This window comes from Lactuca serriola, chromosome 1 (genome assembly GCF_051521515.1).
Source record: "Lactuca serriola cultivar US96UC23 chromosome 1, Lser_US96UC23_V15, whole genome shotgun sequence".
In the NCBI taxonomy this organism is placed as follows: domain Eukaryota; kingdom Viridiplantae; phylum Streptophyta; class Magnoliopsida; order Asterales; family Asteraceae; genus Lactuca; species Lactuca serriola.
This window is the reverse complement of record NC_136408.1, coordinates 48,187,054-48,212,921: the sequence shown is the minus strand read 5'-3', so window position 1 is coordinate 48,212,921 and position 25,868 is coordinate 48,187,054. Positions and strand designations below refer to the sequence as shown.

The window sequence follows — 25,868 nt, the reverse complement described above, 5'->3', positions numbered from 1 at the left end:
AAATATTATATGAAATTTAATAAAATAGAAAAACTCACAAAATGAAATGAAAAAAGAATTAATTCAAAATAATTACAAAAAGGCATATGACAAATTGAATAAGAATTGACAAATGTCAAAAAAAAAAAAGAAAAAAAAAAAGAAAAAAAAAACTTTATTTATTAGAGATGATTTGTTAAAATAAGACACATTTGATAAATTCAAGGTATATTCATAAAAATGAACATATCAAATTTCGGAATATTTCATATTAGACATTTTGTAATAACCATTTTATATTTTTAAAGATATATTTTGAGAAATGTTCAATCCAATTTTTTTTTATTAAAAACACACAAGATATTTATTAAAATGTGCAATGGTCATTTCAATAAGGGTTATTCTTGTAAATGTCCAAAATTTAAGGCAATGCAGTTTTTGTTTTCGTTTTCAATTTCAGAAAAATAAAATAATTTTTCACTAAAAAATAAAAATTTAGAAAACTTATTTAGTTAAAATTTATTCATTTTTCATTATTAGGTTTTTAAAATTTTCCAAGTTCTATGTAGTTTTAGAAAACAAAAAATTTTAAAATGAGCTCTTTATTCATTTTTCATTATTAGGTTTTTAAAATTTTCTAAGTTCTATGTAGTTTTAGAATACGAAATTTTTTCATTTTTATGAGCTCTTATTTGTTTTGGGAAAACATGTTTGTTCATTAGGAATACCTAACATCTATTGTCATCAATTGTATGACAGATACATCACAACATCTAACAGAAAGTCCCTTTTAACACTTTCCTTCATTACTAGTATTAGGGATCACAGATTATGAGAGTTGGCCACGTCACTATTTTGACCATGTTTTTTACTCATACCCCCTTTTATTTACCACTCTCTTACAAAAAACAAAAAAAAAACTCAAAAATAATAAATGATAAATTTTGTCAAAACTTGTGTTCACCACCTCTCCGAATCAAATTCCACAATGCTGTTTTGGCTTCCTCAAGTGTCTCAACCCCATTCCCTTCTTCAAACGCCAACCTCTGTATATTAAACTGCCACACAAACAAACATCATTAACTTCTCCAAAAAAAAAACATGTTTTATTATAATTAATAATTAAATATTATTACCTGTGCACCTTGACGAACACGAACATCTGTCCCTTTGCTATCTATCGATATCAATGCAGCATCATCCACCTCTGTTTCCATTGACAACAACTCCTTTAAGGGCTTCGAAAACATGGCATTCAACTCCTGAAATAAAACATTCTCGTTAGTTAAGTTTACACAACCAACCATCAACTATCACCAATATGCCAAAACAGCCCCTCAACTTGAACTAATCACCTTCAGATTCTGTTCACCTCCATCCACAGCAATCTTGTCAGGTCGAAGAGCCTCATATTCCTTTACATTCACCCAAGCAACTGTCCCAAAACCTCCAATAAAATATATATCACTGCTTCAATCAAATGTCAAAAGTCAAAAGTCAAAAGTCAGAACATACATCAATCAAAAAATCCAAAAAGTCAAAAACAGACCTTATATTCTGCATTCTGAAGTAGTAAAAGTTTCCCCATTGCTGTGATGGCCCTTGTTGATGTTTTGATATATACTGCTTATGAGCCCATTCCTAAAACACAAAAACCACATTTCATTTTTCTTTCAATTCCTCAAAATCAAGAAAATTCATCACTAAAGTTTGATTATTGATGTTTTTAAACCTGTTGATCTTCAGGAAGGGGATAAACATCACCAAAAATAGTGACTCTTGCATTCGATAAGCCACTCCATCCAGGTATCTACCAAGAAAACTGTCAGAAAAAGGGTGTATATGGAAAGACTAACATACTTAAAGATAGTGCAAGATAGCATGCTAACCTGCACCACTAATGTACACTTTGGATCAGCTAACAAGTTTCTTGTGTGTATAGCTAATGGAGAAAAGGAAAATATCGGATCTGCAAGTTAAAGTTATGATAAAATCATGTCATTATGAGAATCAACTAAATTTAGAACAGGGAAAAGATAAAAAATCAACTTACGCCCCATTGCATCTGGTGCAAAGTCTACCAGTGAACCAAATGGGTATCCCTCACGACGATGGTGCATCCGTGACATTACAGTACACAAGTGAGCAAACCTTGCCTTTAAGTTCAAAATAGTGAAGAAGATCACAAATTTTGAAGGTGATTGAGTAAACAAGTGCTATTTTAGAACATAAAAAACTTGGGAAAAAGAGGATCTGTTTACCTGTTCCATGAGATTGCGAACTGCTAGGGCTGGTCTAGGTAAGTCATGAACAGAGGTTGCGCTCTGTACACCTCCAGAAATTGGGGTTCGGAAGAGCCCAGCCCTAGTGCCTCCTGCACTTCCAGCTCCATGTGTGCTTGTAGGTGTTATCATTTCGGATGTGCTCTTTAAGGCTTCTATTCCATCAGTTTGAACCAAGTTATCCTTCAGAAAATGTGAGAAGCCATCACTACACAGCTTGAGCAGCCGATTGATGTATCGATTCATAAACTACATCACATGAAAAGGATTTGTGCTCCTTCATTCAAGTTCTACTTACCATACGTTTTTTTTTCTTTTGGATTACTTAAGATACGTGATAAGCGATTTTTAGTGACGGTTTTGTTAGGAGACACAAATGCACACGACAATCTAAGAAATCCAGTAAAATGAAAAGCTTGATACCAGAGAAAAAGATGGAGGTTGTTCAGGAGCCAAGGCAAAGGCATTATCAACTAGTGGTTGTTCATCATCTTCTCCGTCGCCTGCAACTTCGCGAGTAACAGCGGCAATACCTCGAGATCGGAATCCAGGAAGCGTGGTTTTGGGGAAGCAGAAGTTTAATCTGAGCGAAGTAGAAGAGGTAGAGGAGGAGCGCGTCTCTTGAAAGGGCGGAATAAAGACAGAGCTTGAAAGAGCTTCCATGGAGCAAGAACGAAAGATTATATAAAGAGGAAAGGGGTTATAGTTTGGTGAAGGTTGGAGTAGACATGATCATCAAGTACGCTTGAGCTCAGCAGCAAGAATCGGAGGAAGGGTTTTGCAGGAAAGATATTGTAGGAAAAGGGAAAAGGAATAAAGTGGAAACTAGAAAGCTGGCCCGTTTAACCTAATATGGGTTGGGTTATAATATTATTGGGCCAGGCTTTCTTTTGGGCTTTCGTTATATAGTAAGAAAAATATTTCTACATCATTCAGCGTTGTAACTAGTATATTTCATTATTAGTTCTAATTTGGCTTTCGTATGTTGTGTCATGTATTACAATATATAATACATGAATATCATCCCATTTTGTGTTATGTTGGGGTTATGTTAGACATGAAGTTATGGATTGTTAAACTAGTAACATTATATAAGTCGTCTCTCTCTCTCTAAGACCAGAGGGTGTGAGAGAGACTCTTCCCTCACTTTTGGTGGACCATACCCCTCTTTTCCTCACCAAAAAACCAAGGAATGGGTGCGAAGCCCTTCCCTCACTTTTTTTAAAAAAAATATATTTCATACATATATTATACTCATTTTGTAGGGAATTAAAAACCATGAATTTTGATATATTTTTTATATTTTTATAGTAGGTATATAATTTTATAAATATTAAAAAAGATAAAAAGAAAAAAAATAAAAAAAATAACTGGCCAATGAGAAGAGGAGAGAGAGTGTGGCACCCCTCCCCCCACCTCTTTTCCCGCACTGTTTTCCCTCACCCGCGGAGTGGTGTTCAAGAGGGGAGGGAAGCTTCCCTTACCCTTTCCCTCACCCACTCCGTCCGCGAGAAACAATCCCGCACCAAGAAACACCGCACCGGGGGTGCGGGAAAGGAAAGGCGGGAAGAAGGTGGGGGAAGGGAGTCCCGCATTCTCTCTCTTTTTGTGAGTGGCTATTTTTTTTTTTTTGAGTTGCAGGTTGTAACAGGTTGTAACGAGAGGTAGAGGAAGAAGATGAAAGCTTCTGAAAATGACATATGTGGCCCTTATGTTTTGGTCTTATGGCAGAATACACCCAACTTTAAAATCTTTTTACAAAAATAATTTTCAAAAATTACAAAATAGACCCTACACTTTTTAATTTTCTACTAATTTAAATATTAGGTTTAATGTAATTTTTATTTTAATTAATTAAATATTTTTTATTTTTAATTAAATTTTATGTTTACTATTAATTTGAAAATTATAAATCATAAAAAAATATTAAAAAAAAAAGTGAAGGAAGGGCTTCCCACCCATTCCTTGGCTTTTAGGTGAGGGAAAGGAGAATGAGGGAAAGAGGGGTATGGCCCACCAAAAGTGAGGGAAGCTTCCCTCCCACTCCTTCCAGTCTAATACATTTTTTTTAATTAAACATAAGTGTTTTGGGTTGTGGAATGGTGTGTATTTGCTATGGTAAGTGGCGTCCATACCAAAGGACCTTTGGTCTAGTGGTAATGAGCGACTATTTTAATTGAAATATGATAAGTTCAAGTCTCATTTGAGACATGTGATAATTTAAAATTAGTTTAGTTTGTCATTAAAAAAAATGGTGCTCATATGACATTAAGGTGACTGAACTTGTTGTGTTATAACGTTGCAGGTATAGCATATAGCCTTATTTCTTAATGCTCTCACATTTTTTTGCCCACATGACAGATATATGTCATCCACATCATCTTCGATCAAGAATAACTATTTTCATCAAATATCACACCTACACCTTATAACATAATCAAACCATTTCCATCTACATTTCGTTTTTATTTCAAAGCTCATATATATCTCATTAGCAGCTGCAACAACATAACAATGATTTTACTAAATTTACATGCAAAATCATACCTAAAATCAAATGTAGACATGAGGTTCAAAATCAATCCCATATGTTCCTATGGTGTTTCGAAATCAAATATCCATCACCTTAATTTGAAGCCTCGGCAAAGCAGTGAGAAATTGGTCCTTTCATCTTCGCTGGAGATGATTTGCTTCATCATTTTTTATGGTTATGTTTATAATGCAAAAATAATGAGTGTCAAAAATTAAAAAGCAACATAGATACAAAACAAACAAAAATAGGCAATATTGTTAGTTACCAATCATTACAAATATTAAGGCGTCGGGATCGTGAAAATTGAAATAATATACATATTAATCAAAGTAAAACAAATAACATACTTATGTGATGGTATGGTAAAATGACGGAGAAACCAAAATGTATTATTCATCACTAAATATGGTCTGACGGATTTTAAGGGGGGGGGGGGGGGGGGGGGGGAGGGAGGGAGGGGAGGGGGCAACCGCACCTGGTTCAATTTTTTGAGGGCCTAATATATATCTTCTAAAAATGAAAAACTTATAATCACGTCGACGATATTTAGGTCCTGTTTGATAGTTTCTGTCTGAGAAAGTGCTGTCTGATAAAGTGTTGTCTGGGAAAGTTTTCTGACCGGGAAAGAAACTATGCTGTTTAATTGTACATCTGATTGACTGTGCTGAATGATGAAAAAAAGTAATAATTAAATAAAAAAATAAATTTAAAAAAAGTTATTTAAAAAAATTAATAATCCAATAAAGAAAGAAAAAGACAGAGTTTGGTGTATAATTGTCTTTCCAGCCCATTCAGCCAGAAAGATATGATTTTAGGGCTTTATGGGAAAGACATATCTTACCGGGAAAGACCCCTTCTTTTGTGCAAATCAAACAATCTTTTCGGTCCATTTAGCCAGAAATATTTGTTTGGACCTGGAAAGATGCATATTAAACGGGACTTTAAATAATTTTTTTTTTTTTTTTTTTTTTTTTTTTTTTTTCAAATTGTATGAACATTTGAATCCATAAAAGGTCCCAAATCACTAAAAGAAAACATATGTTATTTTTATAACGATTACCATTGTACTTTTTGTTTTTTTTGTTAGATTAATACTTTGCACCCGGGTAATTGAAGAAAAATGGTTGCATTGTCTATGTGAAATTAATAAAATTACATGACATTAATTTTAGAAACTACAATTGCAAGATTTCATCATTTTGTTGAAAAATTGTAATACCATTTATTTTCAGAACCTCTAATTGATATTCAAGATAAGTTTATAATATATGAGGGGTGTTTGTAATTATTTATTTAAAAATTTTATTATTTAATTCAAATTTGACATCAATAATGTACAATTTTAAGTGTTTTGGTAAAATATTCTCAAAAACATGGGAAAATGATTTGTAAGAGCAATTATCTTTTCGACTGGTTAATGTTTATGTAAATTCATTTTTTTGTACACATTTGACAATTTACCTTGTTAAATGGTCAAATATGTACAAAAGAAGAAAATTATCTAAATGTGAACATTTTTTTTTCAAATTTCTTACAACATTTTTTTGATATTTTTTTGATATAGGTTTTTCTAATACAATGTTTTAATCTTTGCTTATAATTTTTTTTAAAAACTTATTTTATACTTTCATATAATTTTAATATAAGTGTTTTCCAAATATTTTATAAATATTTAAAATTTTTCTTACAAGTTTTTAACTTGTTTTCTTTTTTATATTTTCATACAATTTGTTTATAACTTTCATATATTTATTTCTAAACTTTCTTTTACAACATTTTTAAAGTGTTTCACAGATTTTATATGACAATTTAATATTTTTTATAACATTTTAAAATATTTTCGTTATATACTAGTTTAAAAAGTTATATTAAAAAAAGAGTTTATAAACTTCTAATTAAAAAGTATTAGAAGGTTGGAATAATTTTAAAACATTTACATTATATAGATTTTTTTTTTGTTTTTTTATTTGCTACGTAATATTTTCTATTTATTTTTTTAAAAAACCTTCCATACTTATTGTTACATATTTAATTTATTTAACTTTATTGTTAGATACTATTTACTTTAAAAAGATTGTATATTCTTAAAAACAAAAGAAAAAAATTATAAGAGGCTATATAAAATATTTCACAAAAAAAACATATTTATTAATTAAAAAGTATGTTAAAAATCGATCAATATTTAATTAATATTTAGGAAATTATGGATATTTTAAAAACAATGTTTGAAAAAAAAATATTACAAACAAATATGAAAAATAAAATTGCTATTAAAAGTGAGCAAAATGACTTATCAGGATAACTAACTTTTCGTTTTGTTCACATAAAGACAACTTTCTTTTTTTGTATACATTTAACCATTTACTTGTTAATTTATTCACATATTACAATTGTCACCTACTATAGTCGGTGACATTGACAATATATGAACACATATAACAAGTTAAATGGTCAAATATATACAAAAATAAAGAAGTTACTTAAATGTGAACAAAGCGACAAAGATGATTATCCTAGTAAGTCACTTCCCTAAAAACATTTTCGGTTTACTTTTTTGAAAGTTTTTATTAATTGTGGATAGTTGTTGGCAGTTTACCCTCACTATATTCCTAAATAAAAATATTATACACAATAGCGCATGTTCATACAAATAAAAGAAAAATGATCACCTCTCTTTTACCTAATGTGTATCTTCTTTACACATTAGGTTGTGTTTAGCACGCCACAACTAATTGATAAGCTAGTTTATTTTTTAAGATGTTATTTTGGTAAGCCAAAAAGTAGTTTTTTGAAAAGCTATTTAGATTAGCTTCTTAGGAGGGTTTTTTTTTTTTTTTTTTTTTTTTTTTTTTTTTTTTATAAATATCCCCTTAATTAATTATTGAAAACATTCATTTAAATGACATTTTATATATTTCACCTAGTTTTACAAAATATTATTTTTTATCAGCTAGCTTTTCAGGTATCAGCTAACTTTTTATTTAACAACTAGTTTTTCACCTATCAACTACTTTTCAACTAACAACTACTTTTTTTTTCCGCTGAGATGCCATACATAATCTTAGTATCAATTAGACTAAAGGTAGTGATAATATTCTTAGCACACTTTCACCTTAGTTTAACATCATGTCATCTTATCTTTTGTGCTATCTTTTTAATAAATGGTATCCTTTAACATTTTCTAGAAAGTGGTAACACACTAGATGTATTTTTCTCAAACTTAAACAAATTCTATTTTTATAAAACACAAACATTTCATATTAAATAAAAAAGTTACTATAAACTAAAACTTAAAATACCACTTGATAAATTAAAACACGACTTAATACCTAGAAACATGACTAGATACATAAAAAACAGCACATCATAACTAAAACAACGAATTTTCGTCCGAAAATTGATCTTTCAATCCAACTTCGGATGACATATTAAGATCAAGGATCTCATGCGTCCAAAGATGGTCGGTCAAATGACGGTGAAGATAAGAATGTATTATTGCATTGTTTACTATCCTCATTCTTCGTATCCATTATTAACCACCATATTCTAGTGATTGTGTCTCGGGGATGACTAGATTCTCGTCGTACGCACATGTCGTGTTTCCTTCATGTTATATTATTGTATTATGTAATATAATACACACATATATATCACCTTTGTTATAGTTTTTATCCCACGAAACATTGATTCTTTGACAAGTATTTGTCAAAGCTTTTTAAGTGCTTCAAACGCTTGTTTAATATCTTTCCTTGGTTTTCTTGGACTATCTTAAATCTTGATCTTTGAGGGTCATTCAGACACGACAAAGTTTTAACAAAAACCAAAAGTTTAGGATAGATCCCATCGACAATATAGTTCTTGAATTTGTATCCCATTCCTCGGAGTACAAATAACACACAAAATACAACTGTATAATTTTGAATTGGATTAAAGCTTAACATACCACTTGCATCTGAGCACTGTCAGATATTACTAGACGCTCCTATCACGCTTTCGACAATATATATAAACAAATCTTTTGAAAGAGAGCATGCTCGTCAAAATAATCACACATGAGACATTGGTGGGATGCTTCACATTCTCTTTCTATATATCTTCTTCGTTTATGTTGCACACTGCTCACTTCATGTTGGTAATTGATTGTTTTAGCATATTACATACGCCGATGACTGCTTGTTATACAGTCCCGAGAGCATCGCATGAGGAAGATGATAATGATGATGATGATCACATTTTTTTTAAAAATGATGGAGGCTTTGAGAGATGTATTGAGATTTGTATGTCCCAAAATATAGATGTTTATATGTTTATTTATAGTAGTTGATAAGATGTAAAAACTAAATTAAAAAAAAAAGCTATATTTTTTTATGAAAAATAAACATTAAAAAAATAGGTATAAAACATTAAAGTGGTCAAAATCAGTCGAATCCAAACATTTATCGCGGTTTTTCTCTTCTCTTTTTTCATGCTAGATGCTTGGCATAACTTCGTTGGCGAGAACCATGGGTGGTGTAGTGCATCCATAGAGAGTTGGCGGGGAACATACCTCCCACTACCCAATGTCTTAGAAATATTTATTTTATAAATAAATTATAAGCCATACGGAACTTATGTAGTTTTAAACTTGACAAAATTGCAAGTTTGGTTCCCGTGGTATGTTAAAAATTGGATGTTTGGTCCAAAAAGTTTTGGAATTGCACCATCGGTCCAAAAAGTGAATTCTATTGTAGGTTTGGTCCAAATGTTTTTGGAAAAACTTAAAATGACTTATTTAACCTTCATATTTTTTTCTTAATTTTCTTTTATTGCATATTTAAAGAAAAGACAAAAAAAAAAAAAAAAACCACCCACCCACCCCCTCTCTCAAAATTCAAGAAAACACATTCACTTCAGATGAAATTAATTTCAACCACACTACATCTTTTCCGGTAGTCCACCCTCATGATCGTTGTTGCTAACTACCAACTATGAATATCACTAATTGTCATCGACACATCACCCATCACCATCTGCTCTTCCTTTTGTCTATATAACACTCCTACAAGTATACAATCGTTGATTATAGTTAATCGTTCTGCACTAGTTTTTAAGAAGCATCCTCCGGTATGAATCGCTAAAAGAACTTAATAAATGGAGTCATCGGAGAAGAAGGTTTCACTCGCCATCAGGTTTCACTAAATGGAGTCAGAGAACGGAGAAAGAGAACTTGTCGATGGTACAAATTTAGGTCCAATTTAGAGGTTTCAATGTCCGATTTCAGAGAAACATGTAAACCCAGATGATAAATATACAAATGATGAACACACATACCTTTGAACATGGATTTCTTCGGTTTTCAATGTCCGATTTCAAGGTTTTCACGTTTGATTTTGAGGAAGAAGATGATGCCTGATGGCTGGAGGTTCATATTTTTTTCCTGATAGGACTTGTTTTAAAAACGAAATATTTGGGTAGTAATCGTGTTTATGATTGCGATTATTTAAACTTTAAGTCTGGTTATACTTAGTTTCAAAAAAATGTCGAATATGGTATTATTAAGTCTGGTTATACTTGGTTTTGATGATGGATGATGGTGAATTTCTGGGATTCGAGTTGATGAACATATGAAGAACAATAGTTTTTTTTTTCTGTGAAGAACATCGAAAACATACCCATTTTTTATATTTGATTTGGTTTGAAATGATGAATTGAAAATGGAGATTGTATGTTTTTGTGGTCAATGATTTGAGGAATATGAATTTGTAATGTTTCAAAAACACGATGAACATAGAGAACGGTATTGTAATGATACGAAGAATGAAATACAAATGAAATAAAGATCTATTTTTGAAGGGTAAATCAGTCATTTTAAGTTTTTCTAAAAACATTTGGATCAAACCTACAATAGAGTTCACTTTTAGGTCCATTGGTGCAACTCCAAAACATTTTGGACCAAAAATCCAATTTTTGACATACCATATGGACCAAACTTGCAATTTTGTATTTAAACTTTACTTTGCTTTACTTTTTTCAATGTTTTGTTTGATTATATTTCTTCTAAGGGATCATGACTTAAGAGGGTAACCAACTATACCCTTTGTACATATTTGGTCACGTAACTTTTTTGGTGCTCGGTTAACCCTTAAACTTGTTTTTTGTTTAAAACATACCATTATGAACGACCGTTGTAGGTTCAGGTCAAGTTGAATTTTTCGGCAAAAATATGAATTTTCCGACGAATATATGAATTTTCCAACTAAGCTATTAGTACATCTGATGAACCTGATGAACGTATTCATGGAATGCAACCTGAAACCAAACTCTAGGTTCGTGTTCTTGTTCTTGGAAAGATTTTTGAAACCCTAGAAATGAGAAATCAAAGTTGATGAAGAACTTGAACTCAAAGCTGCCATTGAAATCAATTCAAAGAAAAGACCTCATCTGAAATCGAAGTTGATGAAGCGTTGGTCTTGATTTATGGTCTCGACTGCAATATTCGAAGGTTTAAGAAACATCAAGAAGTTCCTCATCTCCATTATTGAACCTGCAACACCTCCATTAACAAACCTGCAACACCTTGATTTAGTCCATTAACGAACCTACAACACCTCAATTTTCTAGAACCCTTCATCTTACTTGAGTTTAAACCCTTCATCTATGGCAAATTTCGATTTTGTTTTTGGAACCCTTCATTTTCCTCGAGTTTAAACCCTTCATCCATGGCATATTTCGATTTTGTTTCTGGAGGCCTTCTCCACAAGTTTGAACCCTAACTCATTTCTGAAGATGAACAAACTCTAACAAGAATAAAATAGTTGAATCATTTTGTGTGTGTGTGTGTTCTTCAACCATGAACACATACAAAAACCCGCGAATCTAGAAACAAAAGTTAGAAAGATAGAGAAAAAAGAGAAACAAGAAATTTTAAAAATGTATCAAGAACTCATCTCGCTAGAAAATCTATTTTAGCCGGAGAAGACGACCTGAAAAATCATAATAGGTCGGAAAAGACATCTAAAACCGGAAAAACCCTCTGTTACCTGTCATAATGATATGTTTTAAACAAAAAAAACAAGTTTAAGAGTTAACAGTGCAGCAAAAAAAGTTAAATGACCAAATATATACAAAATGTATAATTGGTTATCCTCTCAAATCATTACCCATTCTTCTAATTAATTTATTTTAATTGTTTACTTATTCTTTACAATAATATGCAATTAAATATCATAGTTTTAAGCTAAGTCATATTTACAGAAAAATAAAATAATAGTTTAAATCATTACAAGTTTAAGGGTTATAAAATATATGTTTTAAATGTTATTCATATAGAATTTCAACAAAAATACTATTATAAGTGGATAAAAAATATTATATATGATGAAAATAAATAAATCAAGTACATTTTTGGCCATTTTTTTTTATTAATAATCAGATTTATGATAATTACAAGAAAACAACTTATCAATTTATTATATTTTGACACGGTATAAGATAATCCAAATATTTTTTCTAAATTCAGATTTACTACCAAATAAATCAATAAACATCTCTATAAATAAAAACATAAAGCTTTTTAAATAAACAATCTCAAACGTACCTAAATTACTAATATAATCTAATCTTCTTAATGCTATAAACGCTTTGCAACATGTTTTCTTGTATTCTTGGTTATTTGGTTACAAAACATTAATTCAACAAAAACTAAAAATATAATATTTTAGTTAAAGATAATTTTATTAAGCATTGAATCTAAGGTTGTTATTAGCCGATAATATTAGAAGATATGTATGTATTTTAAATTTCCATATTAGATAGTATTAGCATGTATAATTGTATTTCACTTATTGTGTATTTATATAAATACTATGATTAATATAGTTGTCAAGATCGAGATTCTCTAATGATCGTTTTTCGTTTTATAAGATCAAATTGAAGATCGTAAGATCTGACAAAAAAACATATTACACCATAAAATATACATCATATCTAATTGTTAATAATTCAACTAGCAATAAATGATTTAAAATTTACAAAATACATATTCAACGTACCATTTAACAATAAGCTTTTATAAGTTTATATTCGATGTATTTAGTTAGTCCAAAAAAAAAATAAGAATATTTAAATAAAATATTAATTGTCTTACAATCAATTTTACCATCCGATTCTATAATCCTTTTTGGTTGTTAACCAAAAACAATTTATATATGAATGGGATCCATTTATGTAGATGAAATTATAAAATCGTTAGGATCGTGATTTTGAGGATGACACAACATATTTCTTTTGGCATGTTTCTTTATGTGATTTTAAATTAACCTTTTGCATAGTTTCATATACAAATGCCATGTGTAGTCGGGTCGCACATTTAATAATGATACACCATCCAATACTTTAAGGAAAATATCAAAAGCATCTCCAAAGTCTCTTGTCTATCATCACTAAATGAGTGGTTCTGGACTTCTGGGTTCGTCCATCTCTGGTCCACCCTGTTTGACATTTCTTCCATAGTTTCTGTTGTCAATCTATCTACCTTTTGTTTTGCAGTAATCTTTACTCCACCTATACCTATCAAACATCACCTTTAATTTCTTTTTCTTTTACTGATGATTCATCCTACCACTAATTCAGGGTATCTGTCTTAAGTCTAATCTAAGCAAAACATAACACCGATCATGAAACTACCCCAACTTGTTGAATCTTTTATCCTTTTCAGTAATACCCATCTCAAGTTTTTAGCTTTTGGAACTTTACTACTCATTACTGGAGCAGCCGTAACTCCATATTTCCAATATGGATACTCCACCGGAGACACTTGGACACCAAACAGAGTAAAACAAGTGCCATCAAAAAGCTCCGGCGACCCTCCGGTCCTGGCTTACTGGATTTACGGATCTAGTGGAGATGGCGAAAGGATTCTTCGGCTTTTGAAGGCTACTTATCATCCCAGAAATCAGTACCTTTTGTTACTGGATGCGTCTTCTTCCTCAGATGAAAGATCGGATCTGGCACTTTCTATACAATCGGACCCATTGTTTAGCGAATTTGACAATGTCAACGTTGTTGGGCGGAGCTATGGTGTGAACCCGATGGGTGGATCTGGGCTCGCCGCTTTGCTCCATGCGTCTGCATTGCTTCTTAAAATAAGTTCAAGTTGGGATTGGTTCATTACACTTGGTCCCTCCGATTACCCATTAATCACGCAGGATGGTTTGTAATTTTGTATATACATAATCTTGATTCAATTCAATAATTCATTACAAAATTTCACTAATTTGTAAATAAAAACTGGACAAATGTTTGCAGATATCCTCCACGCTTTTACATTCTTGCCTAGGGACCTCAACTTTGTGCATTTCGCCAACACTAGCGTCTCTGATGTGTAAGTGTTATAAGATAGATTTCGATATAAGATGAACATCTTTTGATTTCTTGATTAAAAGATCGATTAATTCAACCTGTTAATGGGTTGCAGGAATGAACGAGTTAAGCGAGTGGTTGTGGACCCAAACGTCTATGAGAGAAAGAACAGTCCGATTTTCTACGCGACAGGGAGTAGAAATGCACCAAACATGTTCAAGATTGTAACAGGATCCCCTTGGGTAATCTTAAGCCGATCATTTATAGAGTTTTGTGTAGAAGGATGGGACAACTTTCCTAGGAAACTGTTAATGTACATGAGCAACGTGGAATCTCCTCTTGAGTTGTACTTCCAAACAGTCATCTGTAACTCACCCGGTTTTCAGAACATGACAATCGACAATGATTTGAGATATGTTATGAGTAAAAATGATACCCTTAACAAAATGGGGGAGATGGCGATTGTTGCAAGGTCTTTCAAGAAAGAAGATGATGATGGGTTGATGCAGGAGATTGACACCAACATATTGAAGCGTTGTGGAAATGGGGTTGTGCGTGGCAAATGGTGCTTTGACCAGAAAACGAATGTGAGTATGACTATAAACAAAACGGCAACGGAAGGAAGAGAGGATTGGAGATGGGGCGACATAAACTCGGTTGAGGAAAGTCCTCGAGGAGTGAAGTTAGGGCAAACATTGTCCAGACTTGCGGGTGAAGGAACAAGAAGATTTGATGGTTGTCGAGACAATATTTGATGAATTACTTAATGAGGTTTTTTTTGGTTAAAAGCAAACTTGTGTTCTTAAATTTGGAAAGAAGAGAGAATGAAGATAAGTAGCGTTAGCAATATGTAACTGGAATTAGTAGCAAAATATACTGTATATCATTTCATGAATGAATGCTATCTAGGTTGGTTTATCTAACACAGTCTCTTTAATGAGTTAAATCTATATATAATTATATATGTTGGAGTATCTATTTCTCCATGATAACTCTTTTAGAAAGTAAATCAATGACTTCGTTTGTGTCTTACATTGTATTAAAACCGAGGTCGGCACTTCCATGACTTAAAACATCATTGTCTATCTTAGAGAGGAACAAAAACCAAAATTGAATGTTGAATCCGCATGCTAAAAATCATTATTAAATAATACTTCTAATAATATATGATCACATTGGTCACATCTTTATCAGGTTTATACATTTTATATATTTATTATTAGTATGATTATTAATAAATAATATCAATTCTTGTATTTATTTCGGAATAATTACTGTTTTGTGAAAATAATAATTAAAAAGAGTATAACTAGTTATTATATCATATGATATGATTTAATAAGTCATGTATAAAGTTTTAAAACACTTTGGTTAACCATGATTAAGTTGATGAGTTAACATATCATGGTTAATAAACTAGCTAGACAATTTTGTCTTCTTAAGCACGACTGGAATCCTTTTTCTTTATAAGAGAAGAGGTTGTTTGTCAACTTTCTTCTTATGTCTCTCATGCTTCTAAAAGACTACCAATACTTTCACTTATTATAATGTAAATGCATGTCTTCCATGGGGGTATAAAAGGAAGGTTTTTGCATGAGTTTTTGGTTAGTTTTTTACTTGTTTTTCCTCTCTTCCATATGATGGCCGAAAATTCTTATGCTCTCATCATCTCTCCTTTTGAAGTTAGTTTTTGGTGATTAGAAGCTCCTTTGAGTTGTTTCATTTAGTGTTTATTTGAGTTGAGTACTTGAAGACTTAAGATACTTAATAATATAAGAATGAATTTGTAGCACCTGGTTCTTGGTACGTAATCTTTTGTTAAATGCTTTGCATTTTGGCCTTGGACTCGGCAAGTTGAAGGTCCAACTCGCCGAGTAGAAGCGAGAAGGGACACGAGACTTAAGCGATGGACTCGGCGAGTAGACCCTGTTTGGACAAAAACCCTAATCCGAGGGTTTGCACCATATTTAAACACCTTAACTCGGCCTCCTTAATCCCATTTGCTCCCAGAAGACCCCCGTAGCAAACCCTAGCCGTTATTAAAGCAATCTAAGGCATTTTGAGTGACTTTGGTGCTTTTGTGATCCAAGGAGGGAAGGAAAAGCTTGAAGGAACAAGAGGAGGCTAAAGGGATCCGAGTTTGTGCACCATTTTCAGCTCATTGAAGGTAAAAAGCTTGTACCTTGCCCTTCCATTTGCTAGATCCCATTTTGTGAAGTTTTAGGGATTTTCTAAGCCATTTTGGTCACCAACCATGATTGCAAGCATGGTTTGGAGTTGATGTTTCGGATCTAGGCCCTTCGAGGGGTTACAAGGCAGAAAGGAGTGGCTCTTGCACTCAAAGAAGGCCCCATGCTTTGAGAGGGCTTATTTAAGGACCTTTTAAGCTCAAAGTCCCATGCAAGCACGTAAAGGTTGTAACTTTACGTGCTAGATCGATTGTAGAGGCACAGATCTGTCTTTTGATCAAAGGTTGTATGTCAAAAATCGAAGATTCAGTGAGTGGTTGTGACCAACTCGACGAGTCCGTTCTTGGACTTGGCGAGTCCAAGGTTCTGTCCCATATCAATTGAGGGTCATAAGGACCCAGTTGAGTGTGGAAAGGTTTTAAGGGGGTCCCAGGGAGTGACCCAACGTTCTGGACTAAGCCATTGTTCTGGAAATTCATGGGACTCGGCGAGTGCATGAACAGACTCGGTGAGTCTAAGACAATCTTCTTAAGGATGAAGATGAACTCGACGAGTTGTTCATACAACTCGGCGAGTCAAGGACAGGACCTGTGTATCAGTTGATGATGAACTCGACGAGTTGTTCATACAACTCGGTGAGTCGGATGAGGATTCAGTCGATGTTCATTTAGAAGGAAAACTCATCGAGTCATCGCCTAACTCGATGAGTAGAGACGGGTATGAGGTCTAATGGAAGGATAGGGACTCGGCGAGTCAGGTCAACTAGAAGTTGACTTTGACTTTGACCTGGTCAGGGGTAAAATGGTCATTTTACCCTATGAGTAGATGTCAGTTTCTGACTAAGTGTTTTGTGGGAATTTTAGCCGGAGGATTTCCATAGCAGCAGCGGCAGCAGTCAGAGGATCCCGCACAGTGCAGCAGCTACTACGAAGTGAGTTACCTTCCAGCAGCGGTGGGTCTACGGCCACAATGCCGGCCCACCAGTATGGATCATATGTTAGATGTTTGTCTTTGTGATATTCATCTGTGTTGCTACTATCTGATATGTTATATGCTAGCATGATATGATATGTGATAGTGATAGAGTTCGGTTGTTAGGACCGCAGGGTAGGTTCGGCACCCCAGATATGCCTAACAGTATGTTATGATATGTTTAGCTGCTAGCATGATATGTTATATGAGATAGAGGTAGTAGGAGGGGGAATAGTCCCCAAGATTCGGTTTTTAGGACCGAGGGGTAGGTCGGACACCCCCGATATGTCTGACAATAGATTATGCTATGATATATGTGATAGTAGTAGTAGTAGGGGTGAAATAGTCCCTGAGGTTTGGTTGTTAGGACCGATGGGTAGTCAGCACCCCAGAATAGCTCGACATGGGTAGGTCAGTGCCCCTGAATGGCTTGACATGGGTAGGACGGCACCCCAGAATGGCCGTACGGGTAGGTCAGCACCCCAGAATGGTCATACCGGGTAGGTCAGGCACCCCAGAAATGCCTGGCAGTATGTATGTGATGTGATTGTATGGTATGTGGTACGATGGGGGAACTCACTAAGCTTCGTGCTTACAGTTTTCAGTTTTGGTTTCAGGTACCTCTTCGGCAAAAGGGAAGGAGCTGGCGCGGTAGCGGCGCATCATACACACGCTCTTTGTTTTCCGCACTATGAGATATTCTGGGATTTGTATTCTGACATTATTATGTTTTGCGATTCGGTTTTCAGATCCGAGCATTGATCTTCCTCCCTTCGAGATGCTATATGGGAGGAAGTGTAGGACCCCGATATGTTGGGGCGAGGTTGGCCAGAGGGTAATGGGGAACACTGAGGTAGTGCTCAAGATGACAGAGAAGATTCAGTAGATCCGGAGCAGACTTCAGACTGCTCAAAGTCGGCAGAAAGGCTATGCCGATAAGCGCCGATCAGACCTGGAGTTCCAGGTCGGGGATATGGTTCTCTTGAAGGTGTCGCCATGGAAAGGCGTTATCCGATTCAAGAAACGGGGCAAGTTGGGCCCCAGGTACATTTGGCCGTTCAGGGTTATAGCCCGGGTGGGCAAGGTGGCATATAGGCTGGATTTGCCATCCGAAATTAGTCAGATACACAACACTTTCCATGTTTCTCAGCTGCGAAAGTGCCTGGTGGACGACTCAACAGTGGTACCCTTAGAGGACATTCAGGTTGATGGCAACCTAAATTACATCGAGCGGCCTGTAGCAATCCTTGACCGGAAGTCGAAGGATCTGAGGAACAAAAGAGTGCAACTCGTGAAGGTGCAATGGCAGCACCGGAAGGGGTCGGAGTGGACTTGGGAGCCGGTGGATGAGATGATGGAACATTACCCCTAGCTGTTTCAGGATCGAGCAGCAGACTTCGAGGACGAAGTCTAAAATAAGTGGGGGAGATTTGTAGCACCCGGTTCTTGGTACGTAATCTTTTGTTAAATGCTTTGCATTTTGGCCTTGGACTCGGCTAGTTGAAGGTCCAACTCGCCGAGTAGAAGCGAGAAGGGACACGAGACGTAAGCGATGGGCTCGGCGATTCGGGTCCCGGACTCGGCGAGTAGACCCTATTTGGACAAAAAACCTAATCTGAGGGTTTGCACCTTATTTAAACACCTTAACTTGGCCTCCTTAGTCCCATTTGCTCCCAGAAGACCCCCATAGCAAACCCTAGCCGTTATTGAAGCAATCTAAGGCATTTGGAGTGACTTTGGTGCTTTTGTGATCCAAGGAGGGAAGGAAAATGTGACACCCCCATTTTCATGGCCAGAAAAGACCGATTTTGTTTATGCTTTATAAAAATCAGAGTACTTCTGTTTATAAAAATGTTGCGGAATTTGTTCCCAGAAAAACATGATAAATACGTTATCAAAACATTTTCGAAGAAACGTATTTTATTTATTTTAAAACGTTTGAGATGTCATCGTCAATACATAAACATAATCATAAACAGAACTTACTAGTGATCTACATCTCTTTAATCTCTCAGTGTAATGTGACTTCATGACAACACATGTGACATAAATAAACTGAGTGGGTCAGGTTGGGAAACCTGGTGAGTACATAGGGTTTTCAACCCACAATAATGTATTTATCATGTTCAAACTATCAAACAATCAACCCAATTACCTGTCCCTATTATTTTATTTACTCTTAAGGATTTACCCTAAGAATCAACCATTCCTCGTTCATACATTCCTAAGGATCATCCTAAGGAATCAACACGAAGTTCATCGTCATCGGGGTTTAGGCACTAAGTCTGCATAGTCGCCAGAATTTATACAACATGCACTAAGTCTGCATAGTCGCCAGGGTTTTGGCACCAAGTCTGCATGATCACCAAGGTTTTGGCATCAAGTATGCATGATCGCCAGGGTTTAGAGTACACCGAGTGAACACATCGTTCACAACACTTACAGGTTGCGATCCTGCTAGTGTTCCACTGGACTGTCTAGAATAGTCCGTGGTTGTCATCCATACTCTGCTGAATGACGGGGCCATCATTTGGGAAAGGCTTCTCACATCGTCCACCTCTCATCCTCACCTCGTGGTCTATAACACCTCTCAACTCATCATCCAACTCATATTCCATCTATTACATCTACCCATGTTTTACCCCAACATTATCTTAGATATAAAATATATATACAGTTTAAATCATTTAAAACATGTATAAAATCGTTCATCTAGCATAGACAGCAAGTACTCAGATAATATGCATACACATAGCACGTAATTTATATAAAATACTTCATATCTATGTGTAAGATGAAAGTAACTATGCACTCACTTGATTAGGTGGTGATTCCGAACTCAGACAGCACTTCGTTATCTCAAAACAATTTTCCTCGACAAAACCTAGTATCAATACCACTAGGGTTTAGTTTTTAACGTTAACCGCGACTAATTAATAGTCTAGCTATTATTACTATTATATAAGCGTTAAATAACACTCAATATAACTCATAATAATAACTCAAATAATTGTTTTAAGGTCCTAATAATGTTACTATAATTAAATAAAAGCTATATTAAATATAGTATAGGCGTAGCTCACTTACAGCGGGTTTTTATTAAAAACCGGGCTTCGCTGGAGCAGCGTGTCCGAGTCGAAAGCTTTTCTTCTCGGAGCCGTCGGGCGCTCCGGGGCTTTCTTCTCGTGCTAGAGAGGTTCCCTAGACTTGGGAGGGGTTTAGGGAGGCTAGAGAGAGAAAGAAATGCTTATGGTGTGAAGAAATAATGAAGGGTTCACCCTTTATTTATAGAGATTTTATAGTAATGTAGCCACTAAGTTTCGTCCGTATCTTTCGCGTACGAGCTCCGTTTTCTACGTTCTTTATATCCACGCGTTGGTATTTATGAGGACTACAACTTTCATTTACACCTCGTCGGCTAATTCTCCTTCTATTTCAGATTTACAAAAACTGTATCGTATTTATCACGCTCGAAGAGTAGCGACTAAGCTTCGTCCATATCTTTCGCATACGAGCTCCGTTTCCGACTTTATTTATATCCATGCGTTGGTATTTACGAGTACTACAACTTTCATTTAGACCTCGTTGGCTAATTCTCAATCTATCTCGGATTTACAAAACTGTATCGAATTTGTCGCGCTTGAAAAGTAGAGACTAAGCTTCATCCATGAATTTCGCATACGATCTCCGTTTTTTACTGTCTTTTTATTGTTTAACTCCTATTAACGATATCTTCATTTCTCATTTAGATTATTTTGGCTGAAAATCGACCGATCTAAAATTCGAATTTTTGGGCTGTGCACTGGTATGCTAAATCTTAGAAAAATCATAACTTCCTCATACGAAGTCAGATTTGGGCGTTCTTTTTATGGACACTCTTGGTTTAACATTTTATATGACTTTTGTTTAGATCGTTAAGGCTAAAAGTCTCTCTATCGTAAATTCACTATTTACACTTCACGGTGCCGTGCCGGTTCCGTCGCGAAACTTCGACGGGTCAACTTCTTCGTTATAACTCGGATTTTGGCGCTCTTTATATGTATGGAAACCTTGTAACATATACTAAAACTTGGTTAAGATTATTTATTCTAAATAATCTTTTGCCGAAAAGTCGTTTTCGACCCCTATTATCTCTAAATTGACTAGCCCGGATCTACGGGCGTTACAATTATCTCCCCCTTAGGATAATTAGGTCCCAGAATCATCAAAGAAACATGGCTCACACGATGAATCAATACGTTATCTCTTCATCCTAAGTAATAACCGTAACTTTGATGTTTCTTCAAACGAGTATCTAACTCTAAGATTTCTAGACTATAGGCGGTGTCCGATCTTGGACCCGCTCCCTATCTCACGTTGGACTCCCAATTATGACCTTTAAGTCACAGTCTCGATCCTTACTGGAGACTGCTTCTTCCTCTTAACAATCTTAGGATTACTACCATGTACCGATGTGTTGTATTGTAATGACCTAACATCGTATGTTGCAACGTTTAGACTCGGGTCTTTTAGAGTCAAATTTCCAGAACAAACTATACCTTCCTTCTTGTTCTAACCACATCTTAAAAGGTAGCATTTCTAGCTATAAGCAACTTTTCGCGATACCTCTACAAATCATTTTTTTTTATTTCAATCTTCCGTCTTAAGTCAGATGTTACATCGAACTTGATTCTCTAAACCACATAACATACTCAGCGTAGTCAGACTCAATTTGATATGGCCACTAGGGTCGGAATAACAATCATCTTCTTAGTCAATACCGAAACGATGGTAACGACATGCTTGAATAAAACAGAATCAATTATTGGCTTCTTGGTAACCTTGTGACTTTCCCTGATCCAAGCGTGAGTCCTATGCTTCCGGTAGTATATGCATCTACTACCTTTCACACCTACTCATACTCGTCCCAAGTATTGTCTCGCAGTTTTCCAAGTCATTATCACATAAACAATTTTAACACATACAAATGTGTCCAAACAATCATATAACTTTCCCTAGACTCTACTAGGATTTCTTCCATGCGTATCTTTAATCATCAATTCTGCTTCACTCGGTTGGTGATGGAAACGTCAGACGATGGGATAACTTCATGGATTATACCAAAAATCTTTCTTTTTTTCTAATCAAACATGTACTTCTCCCGTACTAGACGTATTATTTATTAGACGCATTCTAAAGGCATGATATCACTCTTATGATATCTTCCGATAGGTACCATTTAGTATCGTAAGCCTTTTCATTTCCTCTATTTTCTCAGTCTATCATGGTTCACATCACTTCCTGAACTTCTGCCACTGTGATAGGTTCGGGTGTAGGCACAACGACCGATGTATGACCCATCACATTCTTAGGCTCAGGTTGTCATCTTCCTCTTGTTTTGTACACCCAAGCAGACGTTCGGTGTACCGAGACGAGAATTTAAGATAGGAAAGATCTTATTTACGACAGGCGTATAAATCTCCTTATTACTCTGAAACGTTACATGCTAGTTCTATCGTTATCATACGCTTAGAATCCTGAACACATAAGGTTTCCAGATCCGATCGACAACAGACCATAGACCCGAACAAATAAGATCATTTAAGGCATTTTTATAGCTATAACATAAATCATTTAGTACATAAAACATTTTAGGAATCTTTCCTAAAAACTAGTGCTCGTGTCTAAATTATAGCAGACACTCATCTGACAATCATCGCTTAACATTCTAAGTTTAAGTCTAGAAATTTCCTACAAATTCCTAGTTCGCTTAAACTAATGCTCTGATACCAACTGTGACATCCCCATTTTCACGGCCAGAAAAGACCGATTTTGTTTATGCTTTATAAAAATCAGAGTACTTCTTTTTATAAAAATGTTGCGGAATTTGTTCCCAGAAAAACATGATAAATACGTTATCAAAACATTTTCGAAGAAACATATTTTATTTATTTTAAAACGTTTGGGATGTCATCGTCAATACAGAAACATAATCATAAACAGAACTTACTAGTGATCTACATCTCTTTAATCTCTCAGTGTAATGTGACTTCATGACAACACCTGTGACATAAATAAACTGAGTGGGTCAGGTTGGGAAACCTGGTGAGTACATAGGGTTTTCAACCCACAATAATGTATTTATTATGTTCAAACAATCAAACAATCAACCCAATTACCTATCCCCATTATTTTCTTTACTCTTAAGGATTTACCCTAAGAATCAACCATTCCTCGTTCATACATTCCTAAGGATCATCCTAAGGAATCGGCACGAAGTCCATCGTCGTCGGGGTTTAGGCACCAAGTCTACATAGTCGCCAGAATTTATACAACAGACACTAAGTCTGCATAGTCGCCAGGGTTTTGGCACCAAGTCTGCATGATCACCAAGGTTTTGGCATCAAGTCTGCATGATCGACAGGGTTTAGAGTACACCGAGTGAACACATCGTTCACAACACTTACAGGTTGCGAGCCTGCTAGTGTTCCACTGGACTGTCTAGAATAGTCCGTGGTTGTCATCCATACTCTGCTGAATGACGGGGACATCATTTGGGAAAGGCTTCTCACATCGTCCACCTCTCATCCTCACCTCATGGTCTATAACACCTCTCAACTCATCATCCAACTCATATTCAATCTATTACATCTACCCATGTTTTACCCCAACATTATCGTAGATATAAAATATATATACAGTTTAAATCATTTAAAACATGTATAAAATCGTTCATCTAGCATAGACAGCAAGTACTCAGATAATATGCATACACATAGCACGTAATTTATATAAAATACTTCATATCTATGTGTAAGATGAAAGTAACTATGCACTCACTTGATTAGGTGGTGATTCCGAACTCAGACAGCACTTCGTTATCTCAAAACAATTTTCCTCGACAAAACCTAGTATCAATACCACTAAGGTTTAGTTTTTAACGTTAACCGCGACTAATTAATAGTCTAGCTATTATTACTATTATATAAGCGTTAAATAACACTCAATATAACTCATAATAATAACTCAAATAATTATTTTAAGGTCCTAATAATGTTACTATAATTAAATAAAAGCTATATTAAATATAGTATAGGCGTAGCTCACTTACAACGGGTTTTTATTAAAAACCGGGCTTCGCTGGAGCAGCGTTTCCGAGCCGAAAGCTTTTCTTCTCGGAGCCGTCGGGCGCTCCGGGGCTTTCTTCTCGTGCTAGGGAGGTTCCCTAGACATGGGAGGGGTTTAGAGAGGCTATAGAGAAGTTAGAGAGAGAAAGAAATGCTTATGGTGTGAAGAAATAATGAAGGGTTCACCCTTTATTTATAGGGATTTTATAGTAAAGTAGCCACTAAGTTTCGTCCGTATCTTCCACGTACGAGCTTCGTTTTCTACGTTATTTATATCCACGCGTTGGTATTTACGAGGACTACAACTTTCATTTACACCTCGTCGGCTAATTCTCCTTCTATCTTAGATTTACAAAAACTGTATCGTATTTATCGCGCTCGAAGAGTAGCGACTAAGCTTCGTCCATATCTTTCGCATACGAGCTCCGTTTCCGACTTTATTTATATCCATGCGTTGGTATTTACGAGTACTACAACTTTCATTTAGACCTCGTTGGCTAATTCTCAATCTATCTCGGATTTACAAAACTGTATCGAATTTGTCGCGCTTGAAAAGTAGAGACTAAGCTTCGTCCATGACTTTCGCATACGATCTCCGTTTTTTACTGTCTTTTTATTGTTTAACTCCTATTAACGATATCTTCATTTCTCGTTTAGATTATTTTGGCTGAAAATCGACCGATCTAAAATTCGAATTTTCGGGCTGTGCACTGGTATGCTAAATCTTAGAAAAATCATAACTTCCTCATACGAAGTCAGATTTGGGCGTTCTTTTTATGGACACTCTTGGTTTAAAATTTTCTATGACTTTTGTTTAGATCGTTAAGGCTAAAATTCGCTCTATCTTAAATTCACTATTTACACTTCCCGGTGCCGTGCCGGTTCCGTCGCGAAACTTCGACGGGTCATAAGTTCTTCGTTATAACTCGGATTTTGGCGCTCTTTATATGTATGGAAACCTTGTAACATATACTACAACTTGGTTAAGATTATTTATTCTAAATAATCTTTTGCCGAAAAGTCATTTTCGACCCCTATTATCTCTAAATTGTTTAGCCCGAATCTACGAGCGTTACAGAAAAGCTTGAAGGAACAAGAGGAGGCTAAATGGACCCGAGTTTGTGCACCATTTTCAGCTCATTGAAGGTAAAAAGCCTGTACCTTGCCCTTCCATTTTCTAGATCCCATTTTGTGAAGTTTTAGGGCTTTTCTAAGCCATTTTGGTCACCAACCATGATTGTATCCCATTCACTATTAACGTGACCGGAATGGCCCAATACACTAAGTGAGGCGCAAATCTCACCTGTAACATTGCCCCCGATTCGATGTGTTCGCTACTCCGACGTTGCATATACTAGTACATGCGACGTCGTCAACGATTGGCACAAGCGGTGCCAATTCCATCATGTTGCACCTCCCAAATCCCACATGATGTTTATGCTGGCCCCACCTTAATGCAAACATCACT

The 25,868-nt window shown here is 35.1% G+C and overlaps 2 protein-coding genes across 3 annotated transcripts; one reads left to right on the top strand and one right to left on the bottom strand.

Moving 5' to 3' along the window:
* Positions 1 to 753: 753 nt before the first annotated feature.
* Positions 754 to 3,067, bottom strand: LOC145087313 (non-canonical heme oxygenase HOZ, chloroplastic-like). 2 transcript variants are annotated; one of them, XM_079025255.1, is made up of 9 exons: positions 2,685 to 3,067; positions 2,241 to 2,510; positions 2,033 to 2,135; positions 1,869 to 1,948; positions 1,712 to 1,789; positions 1,529 to 1,620; positions 1,335 to 1,446; positions 1,116 to 1,241; positions 754 to 1,037 (listed from the first exon to the last, which is right to left on the bottom strand). In XM_079025255.1, the coding sequence occupies exons 1-9, from the start codon at positions 2,922 to 2,924 to the stop codon at positions 927 to 929; spliced, it is 1,212 nt and encodes a 403-aa protein (XP_078881381.1). In that variant the 5' UTR covers positions 2,925 to 3,067; the 3' UTR covers positions 754 to 926. The 2 variants fall into 2 exon arrangements, with proteins under 2 accessions (XP_078881381.1, XP_078881389.1); XM_079025263.1 differs by having other exon boundaries at positions 2,241 to 2,444; positions 2,685 to 3,065.
* Positions 3,068 to 13,315: 10,248 nt separating this feature from the next.
* On the top strand, positions 13,316 to 15,056 carry LOC145087304 (beta-glucuronosyltransferase GlcAT14A-like). The gene is made up of 3 exons (XM_079025244.1): positions 13,316 to 13,983; positions 14,080 to 14,155; positions 14,249 to 15,056. Exons 1-3 carry the CDS (start codon positions 13,449 to 13,451, stop codon positions 14,886 to 14,888), a joined length of 1,251 nt encoding a protein of 416 aa, XP_078881370.1. The 5' UTR covers positions 13,316 to 13,448; the 3' UTR covers positions 14,889 to 15,056.
* The last annotated feature ends 10,812 nt before the right edge of the window (positions 15,057 to 25,868 follow it).